The 26,961-nt window shown below is 43.5% G+C and overlaps 1 protein-coding gene and 1 long non-coding RNA gene across 3 annotated transcripts in view; one reads left to right on the top strand and one right to left on the bottom strand.

Annotated features, from left to right (window-relative positions):
* Positions 1-5,247: 5,247 nt before the first annotated feature.
* The window catches only part of LOC102076785 (uncharacterized), a 29,607-nt gene continuing 7,893 nt past the window's right edge, over positions 5,248-26,961 (bottom strand). The window contains exon 4 of one of the 2 annotated variants that reach the window (XR_003219051.1): positions 5,248-6,046. This is a non-coding gene — a long non-coding RNA (uncharacterized LOC102076785). Of the gene's footprint in view, positions 6,047-23,562; positions 24,063-26,961 lie in introns of those variants that run through there. The other variant, XR_003219052.1, reaches the window with a different exon arrangement.
* The window catches only part of irs4b (insulin receptor substrate 4b), a 29,085-nt gene continuing 13,670 nt past the window's right edge, over positions 11,547-26,961 (top strand). Inside the window, exon 1 of the mRNA XM_005462594.4 lies at positions 11,547-16,400. Coding sequence (XP_005462651.1) covers positions 12,158-16,400 — 4,243 coding nt within the window. The 5' untranslated portion in view covers positions 11,547-12,157. The remainder of the gene's footprint in view (positions 16,401-26,961) is intronic.

The following is a 26,961-nucleotide window of genomic DNA, read 5'->3' as shown; positions in this document are numbered from 1 at the left end:
AGGGACACCTCATCCTGAATCCATAGGGCTTACTATGATCATAGCCTACCCTTTGTAGCTATAACAGCTTCAGCTCTCCTAGGAAGGTTTTGGAGTGTTTATGGGAAGTTTTCCTGGCTCACAGTCTCCACTTTAATTCATCCTAAAGGTGTTGAGGTCAGGACTCTGTGCAGGCCAGTCAAGTTCTTCCACACAAACTCACTCATCTATGTCTTTATGGACCTTGCTTTGAGCACTGGTGCACAGTCATGTTGGAACAGAAAGGGCCCACCCCAAACTCTTCCCACAAAGTTGGGAGTATGAAAGTGTCGAAAATGTCTCGGTGTGCTGATGTGTTAAGAGTTTCTTTTAGTGGAACTAAGGTGGGCAAGCCCAACTCCCGAAAAACAACCCCGCATCATAATCCCCCTTCGGCCAAACTTTACACTTGACACAATGCAGTCAGACAAGTACCGTTCTCATGGCAACACTCGTATTCCCAGAGAATTGGAATAGTCAGAGAACACATCTCCACTGCTCTAGAGTCCAGTGTATGCATGCTTTACACCCCTGCATCCAACTTTGCTTTGTGCTAAGTGGTGTAAGCCTTGTATGAAGCTCCTTGGCCATGGAAACCCATTCCATGAAGCTCTCTACACACTGTTCTTGAGCTAAAGGCCACATGAAGTTTAGAGGTCTGTAGCGTTTAACTCTATAGTAAGTTGCCAGCCTCTACACACTATGCACTATGCCCACACAGGAAATCGCGCTGTCAATCAGTGACATATGTGTTTTTAAACAAGCCTACAGTGCCCTCTAGTGGCCCACTGTAGCATAAACTCAAAGGGTTTTTAAGCTATAGTACAGATGGTGTCCTGGAGGCTTTGGAGGATTATCCTTGCTCATCCTCACTGTGTATGTGTGGTCTAAAATCCATAAATTGTTAGACAGCTTACCGCTCTCACTTCTTTACATACACATACACACGTTAGGCATGTTGATATAAGCACTCTACAGCAGGAGTTCCTGACATTCATGGTTTGAGTCTCCTCAAAATACAGTCATATGATGTATGACTGTATGTCATGGTTTGGGGCTGCATCTCAGCCAGTGGTGTTGAGGATCTTGTTGAATTTGATTCAATTATAAATGGATCTGCAAAGTGTCTAATTGGCAGTCCTTCATTTTTCAGTATGACAATGATCCCAAATACACTGGCAGAGCAGTGACAGCATACCTGGATAGAAAAACACACAGTGAAACAGTATCAGTCATGGATTGAAGCCCGGACCTCAATATTATTGAAGCAGTGTGGAATCTAAGGCAGCCAACATCCAGAGAAGAGCTTTGAATGTCCTTCAAGAAACCTGGAGAACTATTTCTCAAGGCTGCTTAAAAAATTCAAAGAAATCATCACCAAGAGAGTTCAGGCTGTGTTGAAAAATAAAGGTGGTCATACCAAATACTGACCTTCAGTCTGGTTACAATTGTAAACTCTGTTTTTACCTTATATGCTACACTTTCCATGTGAGTTTTCCATATATTCCTGCATGTATTTTACATTTTGATAGAAAAATATGAAGAAATAAGGCGTGGCAGAAGATTTTTGCACAGTACCAGTATCAGAATTACTTCACAGCGTTGGTATCATGCCCCAGATTGTCCCACACAAGCACACCTTTCCACCTACATTTACGTTTTTGATATCTGGTGAGCCAATCTCTGCAGTTCTTTGAAACTTCATAGGCAGTGGTTAGCTTTGCTAATATATCACAAAAAATCACAAAAAGTACTAATATGATCATTTCAGTAAATGAAAAGTCTTTGTATCATGACATTTCTTACAACGGATACAAAATGAGAAAACAAATGCACAAAATGTAATAATTTTATCTCAATTTACATCGAGTAGTTCCCTTTTGAATGGTATAGCACCTCAGTACATCCCAGGACTTTTACCGACCTACACTTCCAGCTAGTCTCTTGGATCTTTAGAGCAGAGATTTCCGCCAGTGCCTCGTACTCATCAGGCTTTTTGAGTATCAGTGGCTCAAAAACTTTGGACTAAGCTGCCCTCATCCCTTCATTTTATTGATTCAGATTAGAGGAGGGAACCACCAGACACCCCACAGTATATTATCACAATACTTCACTGTGATTAGATAGCGATTATTAACATTTTGCATCATGCTGAGCATTGAAATAACATGTATTGTGATTTATCACATTTTTTTTAAACTGCAAACTTTCTCTGAGTTATCCAATAAGATTACGTTATCCGACTTCATTCCACTTCAGTAACGGTGAAAAATCTTCAAAATCTGTTGCTGTCTACATAGCTCATACATTCTGTAGGAATAAAACCAGCTGGCAGCCAGTTGAGTCGAGTCGCTTCAAGTTGTTCTCATCAAAAAAAGGCTCTTTCAGACTGATTGCATCATGTTGGGAATCTGTGACTGCAGTCAGTCTGAGTCAGACTGCAACTGTTTGCAGAACGGTTGCCTCCTGTCAGGCGACCTTTGCAATCACCTTGCAGTCAAAAGTGGTTGTGAGTGCGCAACACCCTCAAGCTCTGGGTAACCTGAATTCGAAAGTAGCTTTGTCAACCTAAGTGTGTCCAATGCAGTTTTTTTGGTTGAGTCGATTTAATGTAAGTTTTTCTTGGTGTCTGATGTTGTATTGTTCATTTATGCATGTGTGTTTTCGATTCCTCCATCAGACAGCGAAGACTACCCGGCATGCTGCTGTTATATGCCAGACTATAGAGCTGCTGATTACAGCCATATCAGAGGATTTACACGGTTCGTGTAAATCCTCAGTTTGTTTGGGGGGGACGGAGGCATTTTTATAGATAATGGTATAGTGATATAGAATAAGGAGGGATGTGGATTGGAAAGATTAGAGGATACTAAGGAATGGGATATGGTCAGATTACCAGGACCAGACCAGGATTACTCATGTAATGGGATGAGATCCGCCCCATCAAATGATAAGCGGTATTTTTTATCATGCAGTAGATGGTTGCTGAAAGCTATGACTGCTGATTTGGTAAAAGCCACATTGTGTTAAGTTTAAATATATATATAGAATACAATGAAATGCTTGAATCCAGAGGGATATTTTCAGAAACCTTAAATATAAAGAAAATCTAGAGTTCAGATAATATGTCAGAAAATAATTAGTGTAATAATAATTCAGGGATCCACATAATCTCCTGTTTGTGTTTACAGTACTGAGGATTGAACTGAATCCGTTATCTGCGCTCAAAGGTGCCACAACTCTTTTGAGGAAACAGTGTGATCTCACTTTTATAGTAACACGCATTAACACCGAGAAGCTGCACTTCCCCCAGGGAAATTGATCTCACAGTATAACTGACATCAGGTCAGTGAAAATCCTGCATGGAAGCATGGAAATGTGGAACAGAGGGATGTTTGGGGGAAAAGACAACAGTTTGGACAACAATATAAATATCACGTTCATACAATATAAATATCACGTTCGTACAATAGAAATATATTGTACGAACGTGATATTTATGCATATTGTAATAACGTGATATTATATTGTTCAAACGTGAAAAGTATATTGTACAAACATGATAGTATATTGTACAAACGTGAAAAGTATCTTGTTAGAACAATAAACTTTTCACGTTATAACGTGATATACTTCTTTTTTTCTTTTGCCTGGGTGGCAGCTCTACGTTTCCGTACACCAGAGCAAGAACGTTTATGTCTCCATTGAACAGGACCCCATAGAGATGAAAAGTCCAATGTCTTATACTTTCAGCATTATCTTCACACTAAGTTGCCACCACTTTGAATCAACTGTTTATATCACAAAACAGCATTAAAGCAAGCAGAACTGAATATCAGCAATTTCCTCCCAGTTCAGTTAATACACAAACTCTATGTCTGTTTAAATTGCAGCAGCAGCAGCAATGTTGCAACTGTGCTTGTTCTGAAATAACAAGCTGAGATGATAACAAAGGGAAGCATGCTTTCCTTTGTGTTTCCTCTGTGTGTGTTTCAGCTTTGTTGGCTCTGCTCCTTTGTTACAACCACAATAGCAGCAGAGGATTTACTGCAGGGTGCAGTCCTGGCCAGCAGAGGGAGCTCCGTCACGGTAACTGTCAATCAAGAGAGAGCGCTTCAGTCTGTCATCATGAGGGTAGAAACAGGAGAAACAAAGCAGGCAACAATGTTTAAGCTACAGATTTATGATGAAGGACAGTTTCAACACGGTTCTGTTATTCTGAAAGCTTTGATGTTTTCTACGTTTAATAACAAGCTAAATAGTTGTTTGTGCTCATCTTATTCTTTCCTTTGTGTGTTCACCTGTCAGCGGGAACACATGGAGTTCAGCGTCTTGCCACACAGCACTTTGGCACTTGGCAGGGATAAATAAACTGCTCTACCAGATATATGTGCATGACACATTTATCGATCATTTCAGCCTAAAAAAGACCCAAGAAAGGACAGTTTGAACAAGAAGCAACTGTGGTGTTTGTTATTACACTTAATAAACCTAATCAATCATTTAAAAAACAATCAAAAGCAAAAAAATACCCTCAAATACAAAAAGAAAGCTACTTTTTGCTCCTTCTTTAATCACAAGGAGTCACCACAGCAGGCAGCTCTGGATGTTCGATTTGGCAGATCTTTTATGCATGATGCCCTTCCTGGCTCTGCCCCTATAGGTTTTGTGTCTCTTCATGTAAAAATTGAGTGTAAATAACCTTTCAGTTTCGAGTATGACTATTTAGTATAGATAGAGATTACATTTTAAAAAACCAAACAAAACCCACAAATCGTGGCTAATTTTGGCCCTCATGCCCCAGTTATGGCATGCTTTTTAATATCTTTTAGCCTACTTCACTTTGTCAGAGACTGATAACTATTGTTTTCCATGCAGGGCCAGGTAGGTTTTAATAGCATTTTTCCATTAATGAATGAAATCCACATCTAAAAACTATTTTGTATATACTCGGGTTATCTCTGTGTAATGCTAAAACTTATGTCATGATCTGAAACATGGTGTCGGCCGCTTGCACAAGCTGTGCAACGATTCAGAGGAATATAAATAAAGCTTTAGTCACAGCCCATCTGACATCTGGTCCACATAAGGTGGACCTGTGGCTGAGTCTACACAGCCAGACTCACCTTGCATATTTTTATGTAGCCCATAAAAAACAACAGATGATAGTCACATTTGAACCAAATATTTATTACTATTACTATTATTTATTTCTATTAGAAACACTTAGATTGGTGCCTCTTATCCCTATTAAACTCTTATTCAGGGGAAGGTTGCTTGTGTGTGAAATAATCAACTCCTGCCGCAGTTCCTAATCTCCTTTTTGCGTGTATTTGCAAACCCAGACAACTGACGTCAGCGCAGGGACTAAATAAACGCCCTGATGCAAGCACATGGGCAATATTTGCATCTTTAATGTGACACAATGGCTTCTGGTTTGACTGACACTTGTGCGCATGCAAAAGCATACCTGTAAAAGTCTCTTTGCTGTCCCACACAACATCTGCCTTCTGCAGATAGATGCATGCAAATTGCCTTTAAAAAAAATCGCAAAACAGCTTGTTTTACTTAAAAGTCATGGGCCACACCTTTTATCTGGAACATTACTCAGCCACAGTGCATGAACGTTCATGTTTTTAACCCTTAACTGAAGGAGAACATTGTGTTTTTGAGAGGCAAATAAACAACGTTTGAGATTCTGGAGAATTTCAGAGGTAGCAGGACGAATATTTTTCCTCCCTCTGTGTTGTATATGAGTCAGAAACAGGGCAAAAGGTGGAAGGCTACATAGGTTCATGTGTTCTCACAGCTGCAGAGTTAACAGGTTGATAGGGTTCAGAGGCTTTCGCAGGTTTGACTGGTCTCATGCCAGACAGAGGTTAGCAGAACCGGCCTTCCTTTGAAAAGCAGCTGATATTTCCCCAGGGAAGAGTTAGGTTGCCTGCAGGCTCGAGTGGTAGCTAGCCCCCACTGTGCGAGAGACTGCAGGTTGATATTTTGGCTGTCATAATGCCGTCCAGCTTCTTTCCTGTAACAAAAGGTTAAAGAGGTGAAAGAATGAAAGACCAAAGCCTCCACATATAGATTGTATAAGAAGGTGAAGGCATAGTGCTTTAGCAACACAGCTTAAGGAATACTTTATTGCTCAGGTACCCAAGCTGTACTCAAGTTTTCTTTCATTTGGGAGAATTAAGATTTGGCAGGTTTAATTCCAGACCGGTGACCGCTAACCATGTAATTTTACCTTGTCTGACATTCCAGACATGCAAGAATCACACCAGATAACAGAAAAACATTTTAATTTGATGATCCTGATAAAAACATGAAAAATAAAAGTTACATACATTTAAAAAGAAGCGTAATAGTTACATTGTCAAGGATTACTTCATTACATCAAACTTTTTTAATGACAGAAGGTACTTTCAGTTGTTCCCTTATGTCTCAAGGTCTACAGCAGATGGATCTGCATTTGGCACAGGTTAACCCTCCCCATTTTCCCAAGCTTGGGTGAGGGTGGGTTTGTGTCTGATTCCAGTCTTAACCCAGGGGTGTGTTGCTTGTTAACCAGTAAGCCATGATAAACAACATATATACATTTATGGGAGAATATACAAATTTCATTGTATATTCTCTTATAAACTCTGATCAGCTCTTGCTGTTATTCCATTTATTAAATGACCACGTTCAGCCGTGTTGCTAAACTGTAGCCTTTGTCTTGAAAAGTAAAATGGAAATGCGTGTCCATGCCTTCATCTCCTCTCGCTTGGATTAATCACCTCCAATCTATCCAACATGCTGCTTTAAGGCTTTCAAGGAACTCTCACAAGTCTTCACTTATAACCAACTTTTAAATCTTTTGCTCTGTCTCCCTGTCAGGTTTAGAGCATGTCATCTTCTCTTCAAGCCAGCTCTTTAGATCTTCTTGTGACTGCTATGAAGACTTTTCTTAGCCCCGAAAAGTGCTATAAAAATAGACTTTACTTAATTAATATTATGGAACCTGGCATACAGTGGGGATAGATTACACCAGTGCGTTTGTAAGGGTTTGATTTGACCAAATGCAACTGGTGAATATTCAAAATGTGTTTGCATCATTTTGAGATGTTTAAAGAGATATGTGTGAAACTAAACATGTTGTGGGTATACACAGGTCCAATATTTTCTCTGTTTTTTTTTATTGTAAAATCAAAAGCATTGCGAGTAGATATGGGTTATAGCCACAAATGAGTTTTCTTTAGGTCTTTGCCATTTAAAGGGACGCATTCAGAGGCCGACAGGTGGTCCCCGCATAGAGTTAAGGGTAGATTCCCACCAGGGCCAGCTGCACTAAACACATGATCCCGCTCATGACACTGAAAGGTGTTTGGGATAAAAGGTCCCAGCAAATTGTCACATGCAAAGTGTAGTAGAGGCTAAGAAAGCCGAGCGTGACATTCTCCGCAGTGTGCAAGAACACAGATACCTCCCCTGGGACCAGTGTTGGGGAGTAACGGAATACATGTACCGCCGTTACGTATTTAGAATACAAAATATGAGTAGGCTAACTGTATTCCGTTACAGTTACCGTTTAAAAAGGTGGTATTCAGAATACAGTTACCTTGTTGAAATAAATGGATTACACGGCGGTACTTTCCTGTTTCATATTGTCGCGGGTCAGGACTGTTTGGGTTTGTTTGACAGCTGTGTTCTGTTGTTCCAGGCAGCAGCGTTACGGTTGCCATGGTTACAGGGTGACGCGCTCTCTCTCTGCGTGTTTCCTGGGTGAGAGAGCGCTTTTTTGTTGTTGTTGTTGTGCTAAGCTAAAAGGCAGAATGCTACAGGCATGGCCCTAAAGAATGTAGCCTCATGGGCAGTGTAGTCCGTGCTGCAGCGAGAATGGACTACCATACACGTTATGTGTCTGTGAGCGAGGGAGGGAGAGAAAGGAAAAGTCCGAGCTGTCACGGAGCAAAAACGGGAGCTGGAAGCATGTAAATATAATAATAACCACCGCAGCCAAGAAGAGTGCCTGACGAGCCCATTTGTAAGTAAATGGTAAATGGCCTGTATTTATATAGCACTTTACTAGTCCCTAAGGACCCCAAAGCGCTTTACATATCCAGACATCCACCCATTCACACACACATTCACACACTGGTGATGGCAAGCTACATAGTAGCCACAGCCGGACGATCTGATTTCCTCGTGTTGGCGTTGTTCCCACATCATCATAATAAATGTTGGCCGTTTATCAATGCCCGAGAACGCGAGTACGTACTCGCGTTCTCGGTGAGTACGTACTCGCCGAGAACGCACGGGAGTACGTACCCGCCGAGAACGCGAGCACCGGCTCGCGATATGTACAATTGGAACACCTGCGTACGTGATGATGTCACAGGTCCGGAGTTTTTACTGCCGTCCCCTCCTAATTTAACTGTGAGTAACATGTTATGAAGCTTAACTTTAATCACAGCCAAACCGGTTTACTCAGGAACAAATAAAACACTGAAATAAACCAAACATTAACATTTAGAAGTGATCTAAGTGACTTATATATCATTTTTAACCTCAGTAGTGAAACCACTATTAATAAAAATAGTGTACATGTACATACGTGTACATACCTTAATAAAAACAAGCAGGTGAGATGTTAGAACGCTTTTATTTCTATTCTAGTGGACACTCAATACTATAGACAGCTGCTGGGGTTTCTTTAACCTGAGTAGTGAGAAGTCCGCGAGCGGGGGGGGGGGTGAAAACGATGTGCCGGGAGTCCGCTGTTGAGTTTTGGACGAAATGCATTCTGGGATATATAGCTGTCCCAAGTCCACACCGATGCATGCTCGATAAAACGGGCGGATCGAGAACACATCCGGGACTTTTTCGCGTTCTCGGCTTGATGCATACTTCGAATTGGAACAGTACTTGGTCTCCGACTGATGACGTATCACGAGTACACGAGAACGCAAGTACGCACAAGTACGCATATTGATAAACGCCCGTTGTTCCAGGTTCAACATTGCAAGTGACCAATCACCTTCTTGTGACGTCATACTTCTGCGACTTATAATATAAAACAAACAGGGGCTAAAAGAGGCTAAACTTTCATATGGTATGTCTCTGGCAACATTTACACGATGTCCCAGGGACAACTTTAACACAATGTCCCAGGGACGACATTTACACGATGTGCCAGGGACAACTTTAACACGATGTCCCAGGGACGACATTTACACGATGTGCCAGGGACAACTTTAACACGATGTCCCAGGGACGACATTTACACGATGTCCCAGGGACAACTTTAACACGATGTCCCAGGGACGACATTTACACGATGGCCCAGGGACAACATTTACACGATGGCCCAGGACAAATTTGTAAATTTCTGGATTACTGTTAATCTCCATAGAATCAAGAACTCATGTCCAGTTTCACGGCTATGGACCAGTTAATTATGTTTCCAGGTGATAGTTTGATTCATAGATTCAGCACACAACCATTAGTCTAGGCCTTTTAGTTCAAATTCTCTTCACTTATGTTTGTAAAATGATCAGGGAAGCTACTGCAATTTTGCCTGACATTGTTATGACAGCTATATTCACCTGTACATTTATTATATATCATAATATATTGACGGGAGAGCTATATTCACCTGTACTTTCATAATAAATCATAATACATTGACACGCAATTCTCTGTCTGGAGAACACTGGTTCGCAAGTAGCCTATCACTAGCAAACAAACAGCTATCCATTTCAAGGAAAACATATGTATTATGCTTACCGTTTATTAAAGAAAAGTATCTTGAGAGGAATTGAAATTGCTGGATCGGCGGACAACAGGCGGTTTCCCGAAGAACATTTGTTTTTTTAAGGCGGGTATTTTTCGAAGTCGCAAAAGTATGACGTCACAAGAAGGTGATTGGTTACTTGTAATGTGGACCCTGGAACAACATTAATTATGATGATGTGGGAACAACGCCAACACGAGGATATCAGATCGTCCAGCCACAGCCACCCTGGGGCGCACTGACAGAGGCGAGGCTGCCGAACACTGGCGCCACCGGGCCCTCTGACCACCACCAGTAGGCAACGGGTGAAGTGTCTTGCCCAAGGACACAACGACCGAGACTGTCCAAGCTGGGGCTCGAACCGGCAACCTTCCGATTACAAGGCGAACTCCCAACTCTTGAGCCACGATCGCCCCACAGTAAGTAAGCTGTGGGGCGTAAGCTAGTAAGCTATTAAGTAAGCTATTAAGACTCAACTGTACACTGTGTTTGTGTTTTCCTCCGGAAAAAATAAGTTCCGTTGGAGCAGCCTTTCAACGCCTCTCTCTGTCTCTGGCAAGCAAAGTTGACCCAGACAACAAAGTAAAACTATTTTTCGGCTACCAGCCCGACACGGAACCCACTGTATTAGCCCGAGGTCCCTTTACTACTGTTCGGAGCCGCGGACCTTCAGTAACAGTAATAAATCACAGCAATAGTACATTCAAGTAGTTGTAAACAGCATGATAATATATTAAGTAATCCAAAGTATTCAGAATATGTTACTCTCATTGAGTAACGTAACGGAATACGTTACAGAATACATTTTGGGCCATGTATTCAGTATTCTGTAATGGAATACATTTTAAAAGTAACCTTCCCAACACTGCCTGGGACATAGGGGGAAAGTCCTCCTTGATTACTCTATCTAAGTTTGTTGCAGGAGCTTAAATCTCTGCTGTCACACATGCATGCTCTCTTAATAAGCGTTTAGTGACAAGTTGCTGCCTTTAGGCAAAATCTTAGGATCACTCTCAGGTCAGAGGGAATGCAAGTGTGGTGCCAGCAGGTGTAGTATGTTCAGTGAATTTTGTTCTTTGTATTCACTTTACTCACACTAAATGTCTAATTTCTTGTTTCTCACATTGCTTTGAATTGTATCTTCCACTTTTCTGTGCATCTGTCTTTTTAAATCAACTCTAAAGCAAAATTTAATGAAAATATATGAAAACATTTCCTACTATTATAAACAGGCAAACACAGTGACATTAGAAATGCATTTTCACTATTAAGAATGCATTATTGTAAAATTAGCTGTTCAGTGTTGTCACCAATTAAGGTGGAGATCATTCCACATGCTGTATTATCTTTAAAAACATACGTTTTTTCTGTCAAATACACACGAGCCAGATATGCTCTTCCCTATAAATAAATACAGTGGTGTGAAAAATACAGTATTTCCACTTAAAATGCAGTGAATCACAACCACAGACTTGCACAAAAGTGTTTTCAAATTGTACTTTAATAACACTGATAAAAACCTTGGTTTCTCGGTTTATTTTATTTCAAGATTACTTTATTTAAGATTTTTGTAAGACTTACTCAGTAACGGCTCATTTACGCTTGTTTTTTTTTTGGTTTGTATAACATTTGATAATAAGATCTAACATAAATAACCCCCCAAAATGGAACAGCGCGCGGGGGGGGGGGGGGGGGACTCCGTGTCTGCTGATCTGGGAACAGTTTCCTACGCGTAAACAGTTGCTGGAAAGCTCAACAGCAGTCTCCAGATAAGCCCGAGAAAGTCACCGCCTATTTTGAAAACTCAGTAAACTCCACACTACGCGATTGGCCAAAGCTATTGACGCAAAGCTCCAATATCTCACACCGATTGGTTTCGACTTCTGTCAAAAGCTGACAGTCAAAGTGACGGACCAATCAGAGCCCGTCTCTGCCCCTTTGTTCCTCCCGTTCGCTCGGTGACGCAGGGGGTCATGTGTTGTTTGTGCTGTGGCCCGTGGAGATGTGTACAAGAGGAGAAGGGAAAGCAGTGCTAACCGAGCTAGCTGGATCCTCCCGATTATAGAAACACGGCTGAACGTGGTCATGTTGCACACGGTGGGCTTTATTTCGTGAAAAAAAAAATAAAAAGCAAAGCTCACGCTGGAGTACCTGCCTCGCAGCTAGGAGGGCAAAAGGGACTATTTTCTTCAGACGGAACAGCAAAGCCGGTTTGTGAGTGCTGCAAATCTGAGCCGTGTGTGTGTGTGTTTGTGAGTCAGTTAGCTGGCCTAGCCGGACTCGGGAGCTCGTCTCCCAAAACAAGAATGGGGTCTAGGTCCGCTCGGATTAGCTTGCTAGTAAAGTGACCTTTGATTGTGTTCTCTGATGGCAAATTTCACGAACTATCAGGAAGGCAAGGCAGCGATGTTGATGGTGGAGACACAGCAGAGGGACGTGGGGACGAAACCTGCGGCCGCCGCCGCCACCACTGCAGCCGCAAACGGAGACGGCTCGGTCGGGGAACCCCCTTCCCCGTTAATTAATATCGGCGGAGGAGCCGGAGGTGGTGGAGGAGGAGGAGGCTCTCGTTTCCACCATTTACCTCCGTCAAACCACTTCCACCTTAGCCACCATCAGCCGCCAAAGGATCAACAGCAGCACCATCACTACCAGCAGCAGCAGCAGCATCTTTCCGGGGAAAACATCGCAGAGTCTCCGGGCAGGAAAGCCGCCGCCGCCGCCTCCTCCTCCTCCTCCTCGCCTTTCAGCCAGGTACACACCGCCGAGGACCCCGCCGCTGGCAGCAGCCATGTATACGCGGCTGTGAACGTCGTAAACACCTCAGACGTGGTGGATGATATACGAAAGTGTGGCTATTTAAGAAAGCAAAAACATGGACACAAGAGGTTTTTCGTGCTGCGGGCTGCCAGCCACCTCGGCCCCAGCCGCCTGGAGTACTACGACAGCGAGAAGAAATTCAGGAACAGCCTGCGCTCTGCTGCTGCTGCTGCTGCTGCTGCTGCCGCCGCGGCAGCCTCCTCCTCCTCCGCCTCCAGCAGTGGTGGAGCCGTCCTCCCTTCTCCTCCCAAAAGAGTGATTTACCTCTACCAGTGCTTCACCGTGAACAAAAGGGCGGATTCCAAAAACAAACACCTCATTGCCCTTTACACTAAGGATGAGTACTTTGCCATTGTGGCTGAGAATGAGCAGGAGCAGGAGGACTGGTATGTGGCTATCAGTGAGCTGATGAGCGAGGGAAAAAAAGGACACTTAGACTCTGATGATTTAGATGATGGATATGGTACGGTCACCCCTGGTACTGTGTTTAAAGAGGTGTGGCAGGTGAATGTAAAACCCAAAGGACTGGGTCAAACCAAAAACCTCACAGGTGTTTACCGGCTATGCCTCTCTACCAAAACCATTCACCTCGTTAAGTTGAACTCTGAGACGCCCTGTGTCAACCTGCAGCTGATGAACATCAGGCGCTGTGGACATTCGGAAAGCTTCTTTTTCATCGAGGTGGGCCGCTCCTCATCCATCGGGCCCGGGGAGATATGGATGCAGGTGGACGACTCTGTTGTGGCTCAGAACATGCATGAGACCATCCTGGAAACGATGAAAGCGCTGAAAGCGTTTGCGGAGTTTCGGCCGAGGAGTAAGAGTCAGTCGTCGGGCTCCAATCACATGCCTTTCATCACGACGCGGCGCCACCTGGGCAACCTTCCGCCGAGTCAGACTGGGCTGCAGCGACGGTCGAGGACAGAGTCTGTGGTCGGCACGCCGCCGTCGACTAAAAGCAACATGGCTAGTGGCTATCGCTTTCGGACATCCAGTGAGGGCGAGGGCACAATGAACCGGCCCTTTCGCTCAGCCACTGGAAGTTTGGTTCACCTAAACACGGCAAGGGTCCATCACGGTCGTCAGGATATGGGCAGCGGCAGTGGCGGAAGCAGTGGGAGCGGCGTTGCCACAGGAAACACTGGTACAAGCACCGGCAGCGGACGCTATGTCAGAGCTATCCCAGGGGCGACGTCCACCTATCATGCCCGCTCTGCCTCGTTGCCAGTCTCCCATTTTCCCTCCACCACCAGCCCCGTGAGTGTCTCCTCCAGCAGTGGCCACGGCTCCGTCTCCGACACGCTCACCCGCCCGTCGAGCGCCTCAATATGCGGCTCCCCGTCAGACGGTGGCTTCAACTCGTCAGACGAGTACGGCTCCAGCCCAGGTGACTTCCGTTACTTCCGGGTGCGGAGCAACACGCCAGACTCTCTCGGCAACACCCCACCAATCAGAGAAGAGAACTGTTTAAATGATTACATGGCCATGGGCTGGAACCGGGAGGTCTTTGGCACCAGTGCGGGCTCTGGAAACAACAGTGGAGCTGACACGCCGCGGGACGAGAGCACGTCAACGACAGAGGATGAGCGCTTTTCTTCATCATCACTGAGGAGGAGGACGCACTCTTTTACCAGACCGACTGGTGGCGCAACCGGAGTGGCAGTCTATCAGAAAATGACACAGACTAACTTCTCACTGGACGAGGGGTCGGATGTGGTGTTGCCGTTTGGCAGCGGCCTGCTCCGCGGGGGGCCGTCGTCCTCCTCTTCCTCACTGCGCTCTGACTACAGCTCCTGCTCCGAACACAGCCAGCAGAGCCGTCCCTCCACACTCTCCCGAACGGAGGCCGGTTCCGAACGCCCTCCCTCCTCCTCCGCCAAGGAAGACAGCGGCTATATGCCTATGATGTGCGGCGTGGCGGTGTCGCCGAGGGACACTCCCCCTGACTACATGCCTATGCAACCCAGCTCTTACTCCCACCACATCTCCCATTCTCCTCAGTTTCACAGTCCAGCTTTAGCTACACGCTCAGCCCACCATCATCACCCCCAGCTCCAATCCCAATCCTCCACGGATTCCCACGGCTACATGATGATGCTCCCGGGGGGCAGTGGCAGCTCCCCCTCCCCAGTGCAGGCCTCTCCCAGCCCTCACAGCAGCTCCAGCCTCACTGGAGCCTGTGCAAGCAACAGCATTGCAGAAAGACCGGAAAATGGGGAATATATGGACATGTCGTACAGTAGCGGTGGGGTGCGCAAGGTCTCAAATGAAGGGAGCAGCGGATATTATACAACTGGCACACCTGAGAGCACCCCAAAGCCTTACAGCCCTTATTTCTCTCTCCCTCGCTCCTATAAGGCCCCCAGCAGAGAAAGGGAAGAGAAGGATAAAGAGTATGGGGAGTATGTTCCTATGAGCTCTCCTGCTAAACCAGTCTACTCATCAGTCGCCACATCTTCAGTGTCAACACCAGAAAAGAGGGGTGGGGGAGGTAGTAGCACCTCCACTCCCTCTCACCCACCTCCGCCTTATGGTGCTCACCATACGACTGCAGCGATGGCTGACAGGCGTATTGTGAGGCCCAACCGCCTCCCTTTAGGCCGAAGAAGTTTCCACGGACCGCTGCGGATTAGTGAGCCTTCAACAGCATCTGCAGGCACCTTGACTTCAGTCCCTGCCACTGGCAGCTCCTCTGAAGGGCCTTCCAGTCCTGGAGAGTATATTAATATAGAGTTTGGTGATCACTACCCTCTCCAGCAAGAGCCACCCGCCTACCCTCACTCTGCCCAAGATGAAGCGCCTTCCCTGGGATCCGGTGACCACTGTCGCTCCCCTCCTCAGGATTACATGAGTGTGGAGGTAGGGGCGGACCAGCAGGATAGTTCTGATTGCCTGGGCAAAAACCAGTCACCCAGACCGAGCCTAGTTGCCCCGTGGAACCCACCCAGCTATATCCGACCACTGGCTAGCAATCCCGGGGCGGTGGCCTCCCCTGGAGTGCAGGTCGGAGGTCACTGGAGGCCGGTTGGGGACGACTATACAGACATGACGTTTAACCTCAGCAGAGGTGACGGGACGCAAACGAGCCCTACAGCTATGCTGCAGCATCTCTGTGTTATAGAGGGGCGTTACGGCCACCCTCCCCACACCACCTCCTCATCCATTTCTCCCCCCCTGCCCCCGATGAGCCCAGATATGGCGCCAACGCAGCCGATGGAGCCCAAGGTGGTTCGAGCTGATCCCCAGGGCAGAAGAAGACACAGCTCAGAGACATTCTCCTCCACCTCTTCCTCTAATTCAACTCCTCCTGGTGGAGGTCTTGGCTCCTCGGCCACACACCCCACCCTGGCTAACCCCTCAGCCCCCAACGGATCTTATGTAACGGAGGGACAGGCATCTAGATGGGCCAGCTCGGCGTCTTTTGACAGTGTGTGGATGTCTGTGGAGGGTCTCGGTGATTCTCCAGCTCACCACACCCCGGCAAGAACCACAGAAACGGGCACGGCCTCCAGGACTTCAGCAGCATCCTCCTCCTCTTCCACAGGGCCTGGAGCCGGCAGAATGTGCAGGAACATGTCAGTCGGCTACCAAAACGGCCTCAACTACATCGCCTTGGAGCTGAGGGAGGATGGGAGTAGTACGGGAGCTGTGACGTCGGGAGCAGGTAGCAGCAGTGGGAGCACGGCGTCGGTGGTGGCGGCTGCAGGGGGGACGGTGCCTCTGCCAGAGAACGGAGCCTACGCCAGTATAGACTTCACCAAATCAGATGGCGTCACTGCAACAACCAAGGGTGAGTTAGCATAAGTGATGATTTTGTGTTAGTGTTATAGACTCTAATTTTTATGTTCTGCACACGCTCACTTTCTTTCCTGGAGTTAATGTAGCAGCCAGCCCTGTGTGTGGAAAAACAGTGTGTGTGTGTGTGTGTGTGTGTGTGTGTGTGTGTGTGTGAGTGATCTTTCATGTGTGAGTAAAAGTGTATTTTTTATTTTTTTTTTTGTTTGTTTCTTTTTTTTCCCCTCTCACTGAAATCCAAAATAACCCTTGAGTGCTGGATGCTATTATTAGCTGCATTGTATCAATTTGCAGCTCCTCCAGTGAATCTATTTTGAATCAAGTCTCTGTGATCTTGACAAGGGAGTGTTCACGCGCTCTGAGTCTTTTGAAGGAATCTGCCCAGGGAGCTGAAGCCTAGGCTATAACAGTGCTCGTACAGGAAGTGGCACCAATATGTGGTTCATCTTGAGGTCTGCGCGCGCTGTGTGCAAACACACTGGTAGACGATTAGCTCGCTGAATGAACAGAGGGTTTATCTGAGGTCAAGTGTGGTTTGAATCACCCCAAAAATGGCTCAGACTTCCTGTCTTTGTAGCTTGGTGGTGGGGTGTGTGTGTGCGTGCTTGTGTGTGTGTGTGTGTGTGTCTCTCTCTCTCTCTTTGCCTGTCTGTGCACGTGCCGCTGTTTTCTTTGTGTCAGCATGTATGCAGAATGTACTAATGTGTGGGTGTATAAACTCTTTTGTCTGCTGGAAGGCTGTCACATGAGAAGCTTTTCAACATCTATGAAAAATTATTTTTATTTATACTAAACACGAAGGAATCCAGTGCCAACAGGAACACTCAATGTGGCAGCACAATACACTTAATACCTTTTTATAGTCTAGTAAGCTGGCAGTCACTCGGTGAAACATGGTTTTACTAGGGATGTTCCTGGCAAATGATCGTTTAAAATTACAGGAAAAAAAATCACTAGATTACTTGATGTGAGAAAACACTCAGGAAATTGTCAAAATTGAGTACAATTTAATAGATGAGGTTAAACATTGTCTGTAAAAACGTTCTGTTTATATTCTATTTAAATAGGCAGTTCCTGCACGGTCGTCTTAAAGCCAGCTGCACAGAGACCTGTGGTGTTGGCTCAGGTCAGAGCTTGTTTCAGTGAAAATCAGCTTGCAGTTTGTCTGCCTCAGTGATGGGTTTGTTATTAGAACACCTAAAGCACCTTTTAGCATTTCATTTAAGTGACTGACCCTAGGAGTAACTGACTTTCTTTCAAAAGTAACTTAAAAGTGTCTGCAAAATCACACAAGGTTAGTTGTTTTTCTTTTTTTTTTGTAGTAGCTTTTGATTTATTTATTATTTTATTAAACTTGGATAAAGTTTTGTCTCATAAAAATGCCCTTTTTTGGCATAAAGGTTTCCAGTTTTATCCTCTAAAATTTGCCTATTTTTCGTAATAAATGTCAAGGTTTTATTCTTGTCAATTTCACAGTAAGTTTACCTTTTTTCCTCATATTTCTTTTTAGAAATGTCTTTTTCTTGTTCATTTTCAAGTTTTTTTTTTCCTCAAATCGACAATTTTATTTCTTACCTTTTGCAAGCTTTTTTTCTTTCAGATATTCAGCTTTTAAAAAAAAAAACAACAAAAAAAAACTTTTTTTCTAATTTTCTTCTTTTAGTAAATTTGGCTTCTTTTTCCTTATAGTTACAAGGTTTTTTTTGTCTTTAATTTCCCAATTTTTTTGTAAGTGTCCCCTTTTTGTAATCAGTTTGCATCTTATTATCTACTTTTTGGGAATTTTGCAAGTTTCATTGCATAAAATGTCATTTTTTTAACATAAATTTGACACTTTTATTCTTGTCAATTTAACAAAATCACCTCCTATAAATATTAGTAATAAATTGTAATTATAATAGTATAATATTAAAGTTAATTTCTTTTTATTTCTTCACTTTTTGCTAGAATTAGTTGTTTTTGAGTATATTTGCCTTTTTTGTAAATTTGGCTCATTTCATCTAATAAAATTGGCTTTTTTGACATAAATTTTCCAGTTTTTATTCTCTTAAATTTGCCTGTTTTGGTTAAAGAAATCTGACAGTTTTATTATTGTCAGTTTAACAATAAATTTGCCCATTTTTCTCATACATTTTATTTTAATACATTCATACAATATTTCAGGCTTTTCCCCTCAATAATTTGGCATTTTCCCCCAAATAAATGTTCTTTTTTATTTCTAGCCAATTTACTTTCTTTTCCTTTTTTTTCTTGTAAATTTGCTTACTTTGTTTTTTTCCCTTTATGTACAAACTGTTAAATTTATATCTGCTAAACCGTGTGCTTTTATTTCTACCTTTCATAAAGTCTGTAACTCACCATAAGTAAAAGTAATGAACGAAAAAGGGAGAAGCCAAAGCTTGGTCACTGATTTACAGTTTTAAAAAGCTGCTTGGGGTATATTACTGCTGACCCTCTGCTGTTAGCTACTTTAGCTCTGCTGCTGTTGAATGGTGTGCTGTATGGTGAAGTAAACGTGGAACATCCAACTGCATTATCATTGATACCTGATCCAGCTTTTCAGCCAAGATCAGATCAGTGGTGAATGTCTTTGTTTCCTGCTGTGGTTCCTGTTAAAAGTCTGTGAAGGTTCTCAGTTATCCAGGTCATCATAGTTCAAGGAAGTCCTTAGACTTCCTGTTTAAAAGTCGATTAGCAGTAATATTAAGTAATGACTCAGCTCATATTCGTTAAGTCTTTGTTTTCCATATTTACAGCTCTTTGTGAAGCAGCTCCAGTAGGTGAACATCCGCAGACAGGAACAAAGGTTTTAGATGAGAATGCTTAGCAGGGGATTTCAGGATGATGGGTTTTGTTTGTGTTAGAGAAAACATTTGACACTTAGAGCACAAAGTTAGGCTATGTCTGTAAATGAGGATCTCCTTTTTCTCCTTTTTTCTTTCCTCTTCTCTTTTAGTTCAGTTTTTTGCACCCGCTTCCTCCACAATCGCCTCCTGTTTTTTGTTTTTTTTTTTTCTCCCTAAGAGCGTGAGTCAGGACTCGCTGAGAGCGCCGACTGATTCATTTGTTTATCGTCGTTGTCTGTGTGGTTATTCACTGCTGAATCTGTGTTCGCCGACACGGGAGATCAACTGACACTCAAACCCTTCCTATTGTTTGAGTTTGTCCGTCTGTCTGTGTGTGCTGTGTTTTCAGCTGCTGCCAGCAGGTTCATTAATCAATAGAGTGTGTGTGTGTGTGTTAGTTCATGCAGTTCAAGGTAACAGTCAGAAATGTTAATCCCTGACCCCCCCACCCTACACCCTGCACACACATACATACACAGTTTTGTGTATTGGCTTGTTTACAGTCTGTGCCGGGCATCTAGGTAGGTGCGCGTGTGCTTGTAAGCGCTGAGTCATGGCAGGCAGCTTTTGATGTGGCAGTGTAATTGCGGCGGCGGCATGTCAAGGCACACAGCAGGGCTGAGAGGAAGCGCATCATCATCACTCAGGAATGCGCTTCCCCTCAGCTGCGGTGTTGCGCTGATAGAGGCACACCTGGATCCTTGACCCAGAGGAGGAGCAGGAGGCGGAGGTTCAGGCTGGGTTCGTATCCAGCTGGTGAGGAAGTCTTGCATGCATCTGTGAAATGTTGCTATAAATATTTCAAATTAGGCGTGTTTAGATCAGCTGGGGTAAAGGAAAATCTGCAGGAAATAACGCTGAAGTTGGGAAATCTGTTAATAATTTCCTCTATTTAATTGTTTTGTCCACAAATTTACATTTAGCAGCACCAAAGTCATCGCATTTTAGTTGCCGGAACTCAAATATGATTCTTTTTTTACTAGGGCTGCCACGATTACGTCGACTATCAAAATCGTCGACGACTGATTTAATAGTCGACGCGTCGTTTGAAGCTTTGTAAGATCACAAAAGACGCAGGAATAAGTAGTAGGATTTAAGAGTGTAATAACGGACTGAAACAGAAGATGGCAGCACTGCATGTACAAGGATGCCAGCTGCCGTTACACTCCGAAGAAGAAGAAGAAGAAGCAGTGGGCGTTTTATCAATATGCGTACTTGTGCGTACTTGCGTTCTCGTGTACTCGTGAAACGTCATCAGTCGGAGACCAAGTACTGTTCCAATTCGAAGTATGCATCACGCCGAGAACGCGAAAAAGTCCCGGATGTGTTCTCGATCCGCCCATTTTATCGAGCATGCATCGTTGTAGACTTGGGACAGCTAAATATCCCAGAATGCATTTCGTCCAAAACTCAACAGCGGACTCCTGGCACATCGTCTCCCCCGCCCCCCCCCCCCCCCCGGCTCGCGGACTTCTCTCTACTCAGGTTAAAGAAACCCCAGCAGCTGTCTATAGTATTGAGTGTCCACTAGAATAGAAATAAAAGCGTTCTAACATCTCACCTGCTTGTTTTTATTAAGGTATGTACACGTATGTACATGTACACTATTTTTATTAATAGAGGTTTCACTACTGAGGTTAAAAATGATATATAAGTCACTTAGATCACTTCTAAATGTTAATGTTTGGTTCATTTCAGTGTTTTATTTGTTCCTGAGTAAACCGGTTTGGCTGTGATTAAAGTTAAGCTTCATAACATGTTACTCACAGTTAAATTAGGAGGGGACGGCAGTAAAAACTCTGGACCTGTGACATCATCACGTACGCAGGTGTTCCGACTGTACAAATCACAGGTCCGTGCTCGCGTACTTGAGAATTGAGAAACATCCCACGAGTCCGTGCTCGCGTTCTCGGCGGGTACGTACTCCCGTGCGTTCTCGGCGAGTACGTACTCACCGAGCACGCGAGTACGTACTCGCGTACTTGGGCATTGATAAACGGCCTGTGTCCCAGAATTCATAACGCGGCCCTGCTCAGTTTTCAACAATGGCGGCAGCTAGTTAGTTTTAATATTACTCTTATTAATCTTTCTGGGTCACAAAATAAACGTTTAACATATTTTCAGGCGAGAATGTAGCTGTGTAAACCTCAAATATCTGCTCAGTTTATCAAGACACCGCATATTTTCAAAAGCGCTCCGACGTTTTCGGAGACGTCTGTTACCCACTAGCTCGATAGCTAGCTGGGGGCAAGGCTCACTAGAGCCCGTGAGAACACCGGACTCCCGGCAAATCGTTTTCAAACCCACCACCGTCTTTCGCTACTCAGGTTAAACATATATAAGTCACTTAGATAACTTAAAAATGTTATTGTTTGGCCTTTTTTTTAGTATTTTATTTGTTCCTGAGTAAATCGGTTTGGCTGAGATTAAAGTTATAGTTTATACACGGCTTAATTAAAGTCAAGCAGACAACTGATTATCAGAAGTGTGAGATGCTCGAGAATATACTCCGGTGTCCCGTTATATTTTAGATAGCAAGGAGTTTATTAAACTTTACCGAAACAATCTGTAAATCTCATTAAATTTAATAAACTATCATCTTGTCTTTATTTTTAGTTAGCACATACCCTAAACACTTAAAACTGTAAGCTAATGTTATATAAGAGCAGATGCTGCTGGTGCAATAAGCTGTACGTTTTACGTCCAATGGATGCATGATCCGATTAGTCGACTAATCGCAAAAATAATCGGTGACTAGTCGACTATCAAAATAATCGTTTGTGGCAGCCCTATTTTTTACTCAAAAGTGGTTCACCCAGATGCTCTGCAGCATCTCAAATTCATGTAGGTTTCATTGTCTGTCACCAGCCTGTGCTGTGAGGCAAAATATGAAGGTCAGAGCTTCATGGTTATGAAAGTAGTTAACATTATACTCGCGTCACCATAGCAACAAATGATGCACACCTAACCTGCTTATCACCTACAAAGTCACCAATCAGATCTTTGGAAAAAATGATTCCATTGATAGGAAAAGGTAGTAGGATGGTCTTTAGGTACCAGTAGGAAGTTTATTTCTTACCTTCGTGAGCATCAATAAAGAAAAGTAGCGATTTAATCTTTAGTTGCTCTCACTAAAACTGTCTAATGCACATCCAAATGTTAATGTAATCAAATAAAAGCTGTAATCCATCAGATTCTCCCATGTCTTATTGATAGAGGTGCATGTTGGGTGGCTTTCCTTCCTGGTTTCAAATTGGCAAAACTTTAGATTGGAAGTTGTTATGTTACAATAAAGCCCACTCAAATAGGCCAACAGATTGGTCGGCAACCTCATCTATTCTAGCCCAAACCCTTGCAACCTCAAACAACTGCTGAACGTCTAAAACTCAAATTTTCATTTACTTGGTGTTGGTGTTAGGGGAGTCCAAATCTATACCTAGCAACTGGTGGTTGCCTGGGGGTTGCTGACTGGTTCTAGACCTGGGTGACTGGGGCTTTACTGCCCAAAGCTCTTAGGCTACGTTCACACTGCAGGTCTTAATGCTCAATTCCGATTTTTTTGATCAAATCCGATTTTTTTGTCTGCTTGTTCACACTACAAATAAAATGCGACAGCAAACGCGCTCTAGTGTGAACGCTCAAAGCGGCCCGCATGTGCAAAAGAAGATGTCACACACAACGCGCTCTGTTTAGACCCAGACCAAACAATATTGTTTGACTGATGGCCCTTAATATAGAGACTTCGGACTTTACGTTTCCCAATGTTTGCTTCAAGTTATTTTGTTATTTACATAATAATGTAAATAACCTAATAATGATCCTTATTGGTGTTTTAGAGAGGAGCGGTGCTTCAAAGGATAGTTGCAGATTTCTGTCAGAATCTGCAGATTATACAGTACAAATAAAATGTTCACGTTGTCTTCCCAACAGTTTCACTAACATCTACACTGGATGGCCAGGAAGCGTTCGTGATGTCTTCTCGGGCGCTGACAATTGGCGTCTGTCTTGTGTCAGTGATGTAAAAGACGGATTTAATGCGACATGACCGTTCAAACAGCAGTCGTTTTCTAAAACATCGGATATGTATCGGATTCAGTACCACACACGAAAGTGACCCAGATCGGATTTGAAAATATCGGATTTGTGCCGTTCACACTGTCATACCATGATCGGATACGGGTCGCATAGGGTCAAAAAAATCGGATTTGATGCGCTTTCGCCTGCAGTGTGAACGTAGTCTTAGAGTGCATGCACTATAAGAGTCCTCTTACTTTAGCCGCTATTCATATTTTTCAAACATCACAGTTTTTTTTTTTTTTTTGTTTTTTGTTTTTCTTGCTTTGTAAAATCAGCTGCCCTGCCTTCACGTTTCCGATCGGTCGCATATCACCAGCACCTCCCCGCTTCATGTAAACGAACTGCTAGCCTAGATTGAAGCCTTGATTGATTTATTGACACTGACTGCTGATGTTGGGGTAAAGCTGCGCGTCGCTTTCTTCCAGGCTCCAGTTGCTTTGGCAACCCTCTAATGTATTTACTATGAATTCATATGTCAGTCAACAATGTTCTTCACCCTCATCAGCACTCTCATTCTTCAATTGCTCGCCTGGGCTCGCCTGTCTACTTCCTGTCACCAGCAGTTGTTTCTCCTGTACTTGCTCGAAGTCGCATTCACCTTTCTGGATTTGAATGCAGCTTTATTTTAGCCCGATCAGGAAAAAGATATCCTGGGTATGTTCAGTTTTCTTCGTAGTACAGCCCCAGATCCTCCCTATGGTGGGAAACAGTAGCTGGTTGGTGGCTTCATTGCTCTGTTTTCAAAGGGAAAAGGGGAAGAAAAAAAAAAAAAAGGGTTAAATAATCAAAATTTTGTGGTTATGATTTCTGCCATAACTGAGCAGTATTACTGGGGATTTATGCGTCTGTGTTAAGTCTAAGCTGTAGGTATGTCATAACCGCCGAGCCCTCTAAAATCTTATGCGTAAACTCACGTGCACCTCCCTGCACTTTAGTTCCACCTCGGGCAGTTTAGACATGCCAGCCTACATTAAAAGCCAACATCGATTTATTATTGTGCAACGAGAGCCTCAAACAGACTGTAGAAACTAAACCAAGCTGTCTCTAACCCTGAGGAAGTTTTAGTTGTTTAAGTTGGCTCTAAATTTCTTTAAATTTTTAGATATATATAATTTTTTTTATTTTTTTGTCTGATACGCATCATATTCAAAACTTTAAATGCTGTTTTGGGAACTAACAAATGTTCCTGCATGGCGAATGGTAAATGGTGAAAGTAGGGTCAGGAGAGAGAGATGTCTTAAACCTGTCAGAAGTGATTTTTAGATGTCTGTGACAGCAGTGGGAAGCTGCCCTTTTCTCCTTCTCCTTCCTCTCACCTCCCAGCCAAGTGCCGATGAGGTGGTAAAGGGCCGGGCAGAGTGCGAGGCAGGGTTATCGGACGGAAAGGGAGAGTAAGATGCCCTTTTCCTCTCTCGTTCCCACCTCCACGACTGTGCCCTTCTATATTTACAGGTCTATTTCCAGACTGACATGAATTTATGGGCCGGTATGAGGCTCTGCTCGTAACAGGACCCCCCCCCCCACACACACACAAATTCTCTTTTACTGTGTGTTGCAGAGGTCTCTCTGCATCCTAAATGGCCAGACATGTATTCCCACAGATGTTAGAATTATTTACCATCAGGCGTGCACACAAGGCAATTTTGATTTTAAGCTGCCATTTTGACCGTCACAGGAAAGTATTTGTGGCTTTCGGAAAGCCCCCTGAGGTTGGACTTTTTGCTCTTTATGCCTATTTTAGTGTACATTCAGCAAATAAATAACCTTAAAATAACATGTGCCATTTGATGAGCACCGTAATTCACAGGACTGACATGATAGATGTGCTTTGAGCATGGGTGGCCTGCATTAAGAGGCTTGGGAACATAAAGCTGGCAGTGTTGTTGAGAAACAGGGAAGTGGCCCTCAAACTTTGGGCAAATGACTGCTTGGAAAGCTCCCATTGATCAATAAAGTCTTTAAATATGGGGTTTTAGCAAACGCTATGAGACTTTGGGTAAAAAATAGTGCATTTGCTGAAGGTAAAAATGAAATTCAATAGTGAATCACCTGAAAGTTAAGAAGAAAGAAAGAGAGATATGTGAACTGAGCTAGAGAACCTGGTGTGTGATGAATTTAGGCTTTTAATGGAGCGGAGGGTGAAAGACGAAACAAGGTCATCATTGTTGCAAACTATGAACTATCGTTTTATCTCAGCTGTCCTGTTTTAATAATTGTTGAAAGCCAAATTGTAATTTAAAGAAAAATTCAAGTAATCACACAGCCCTCCTCAAAATTTTCTATCAGTACAAGTTCAGGTTAGTCCTATGAGTCAAAATCTTGGCTTATAAATCTTAAAATTGAAGTCGTGCACTTTATGATGACAGTGAGAGCAAGGACGACATCTTAGGCCTGAGCAATACAGGTGAAGAGACTGGTCTCTGACTAGTTGGGGAGTGCAGATGTGTGGATGCATCCTCAATCATCCAGGTCAGAAAATCCCAGAAAGTTTGTTCTGTTTATCTGGGCTCATCCAAGTATCGACGAAATGGTTTTTCCCCAAAGAAAAGACTTTATGAGGTTTTCTTGTGAACGCTTTGGTCACTAGCAGGTTACCATGGAAGATGCCAGCTTGTCTGCAAACACTCACCCGCTCGAGCTCGTCGAGCGGCTGTGAAGCATGACAGCGTGTCATGACAACGTGTTTGCAGACAAGAACGGGGAACATTCATCTTCACAGTAAAAGTTGTGCGCTACTGCTGAAGCCAACAAATTTCAAAAGCTGCAGCTTTTACTCTGAAGGCAAAAGGCCTCAGTTTCTGGTTTGTGTCACATTCCTCAGATTACCTACCACTTAGCAAGTAGTTGCAGAGTGTTTGCAGACAAGTTGGCTTTTCCCATACAACTACAGGTGACTGTGGGACAAAAACACATAATGAGAGCACCTGTCTGCTGGTCAGACAGGGGAAAGTGAGCTAAAATTACTCATTTCAAACAGTGGATAAACCCAAAGCCTGCAATAAAAGAAAAATAAGGATTATTTTGAACTTGTAAACACAAAAAGCTACTCCAGTAGAGTCCAGGAATAAATATATGGACTTGGAAATGAACAAAATAAATTAACTTCACAACATTGAAGATTTGAAAGAGGTGGTTCTCAGAGCTTTAAATATCAGTTTAGAGCAGCTCTTTGTTAGGTCCCTATAGAGAAAAAAGATTACTAGCCATTATTTTCTAAGCAAGACACATTCCAAATGTGTTCTTGATTTAGCTTCTGAAATATGCTTTTATCTTATGTGACATGAAGGAAAATATCTTTTCGACATTTGGCTTCGAGAAAATATTTTTGCACATCTGAGAAACAGTTAATTGAGAACATTTTCAAATCGGTCTTTAATGAAAGCTGCAGCACAGCTTGACAGAACCCTAATCAAATGTTATTTCCAGCTTGTCTACTTCGGCTTTGTTCCTATGTTTTGCATGCTGCAAGCAACTGTTGCAAGTCATCAAAGCTGGAAACTTTTTTTTTTTTTTAAGGTTAAAATTATTTATAAAGTGGCGATTATTAATGAAGTTGTGAATCATGCAGTATAAATAAAGTCGCAGGCAGTGATTAAGCTTCACAAGACCAAAGAGCTGCAGTGCTTACTCAAG

This window comes from Oreochromis niloticus, linkage group LG3 (genome assembly GCF_001858045.2).
Source record: "Oreochromis niloticus isolate F11D_XX linkage group LG3, O_niloticus_UMD_NMBU, whole genome shotgun sequence".
NCBI lineage: Eukaryota > Metazoa > Chordata > Actinopteri > Cichliformes > Cichlidae > Oreochromis > Oreochromis niloticus.
The sequence above is the reverse complement of the archived record's forward strand: the minus strand, read 5'-3'. Positions and strand labels throughout refer to the sequence as shown.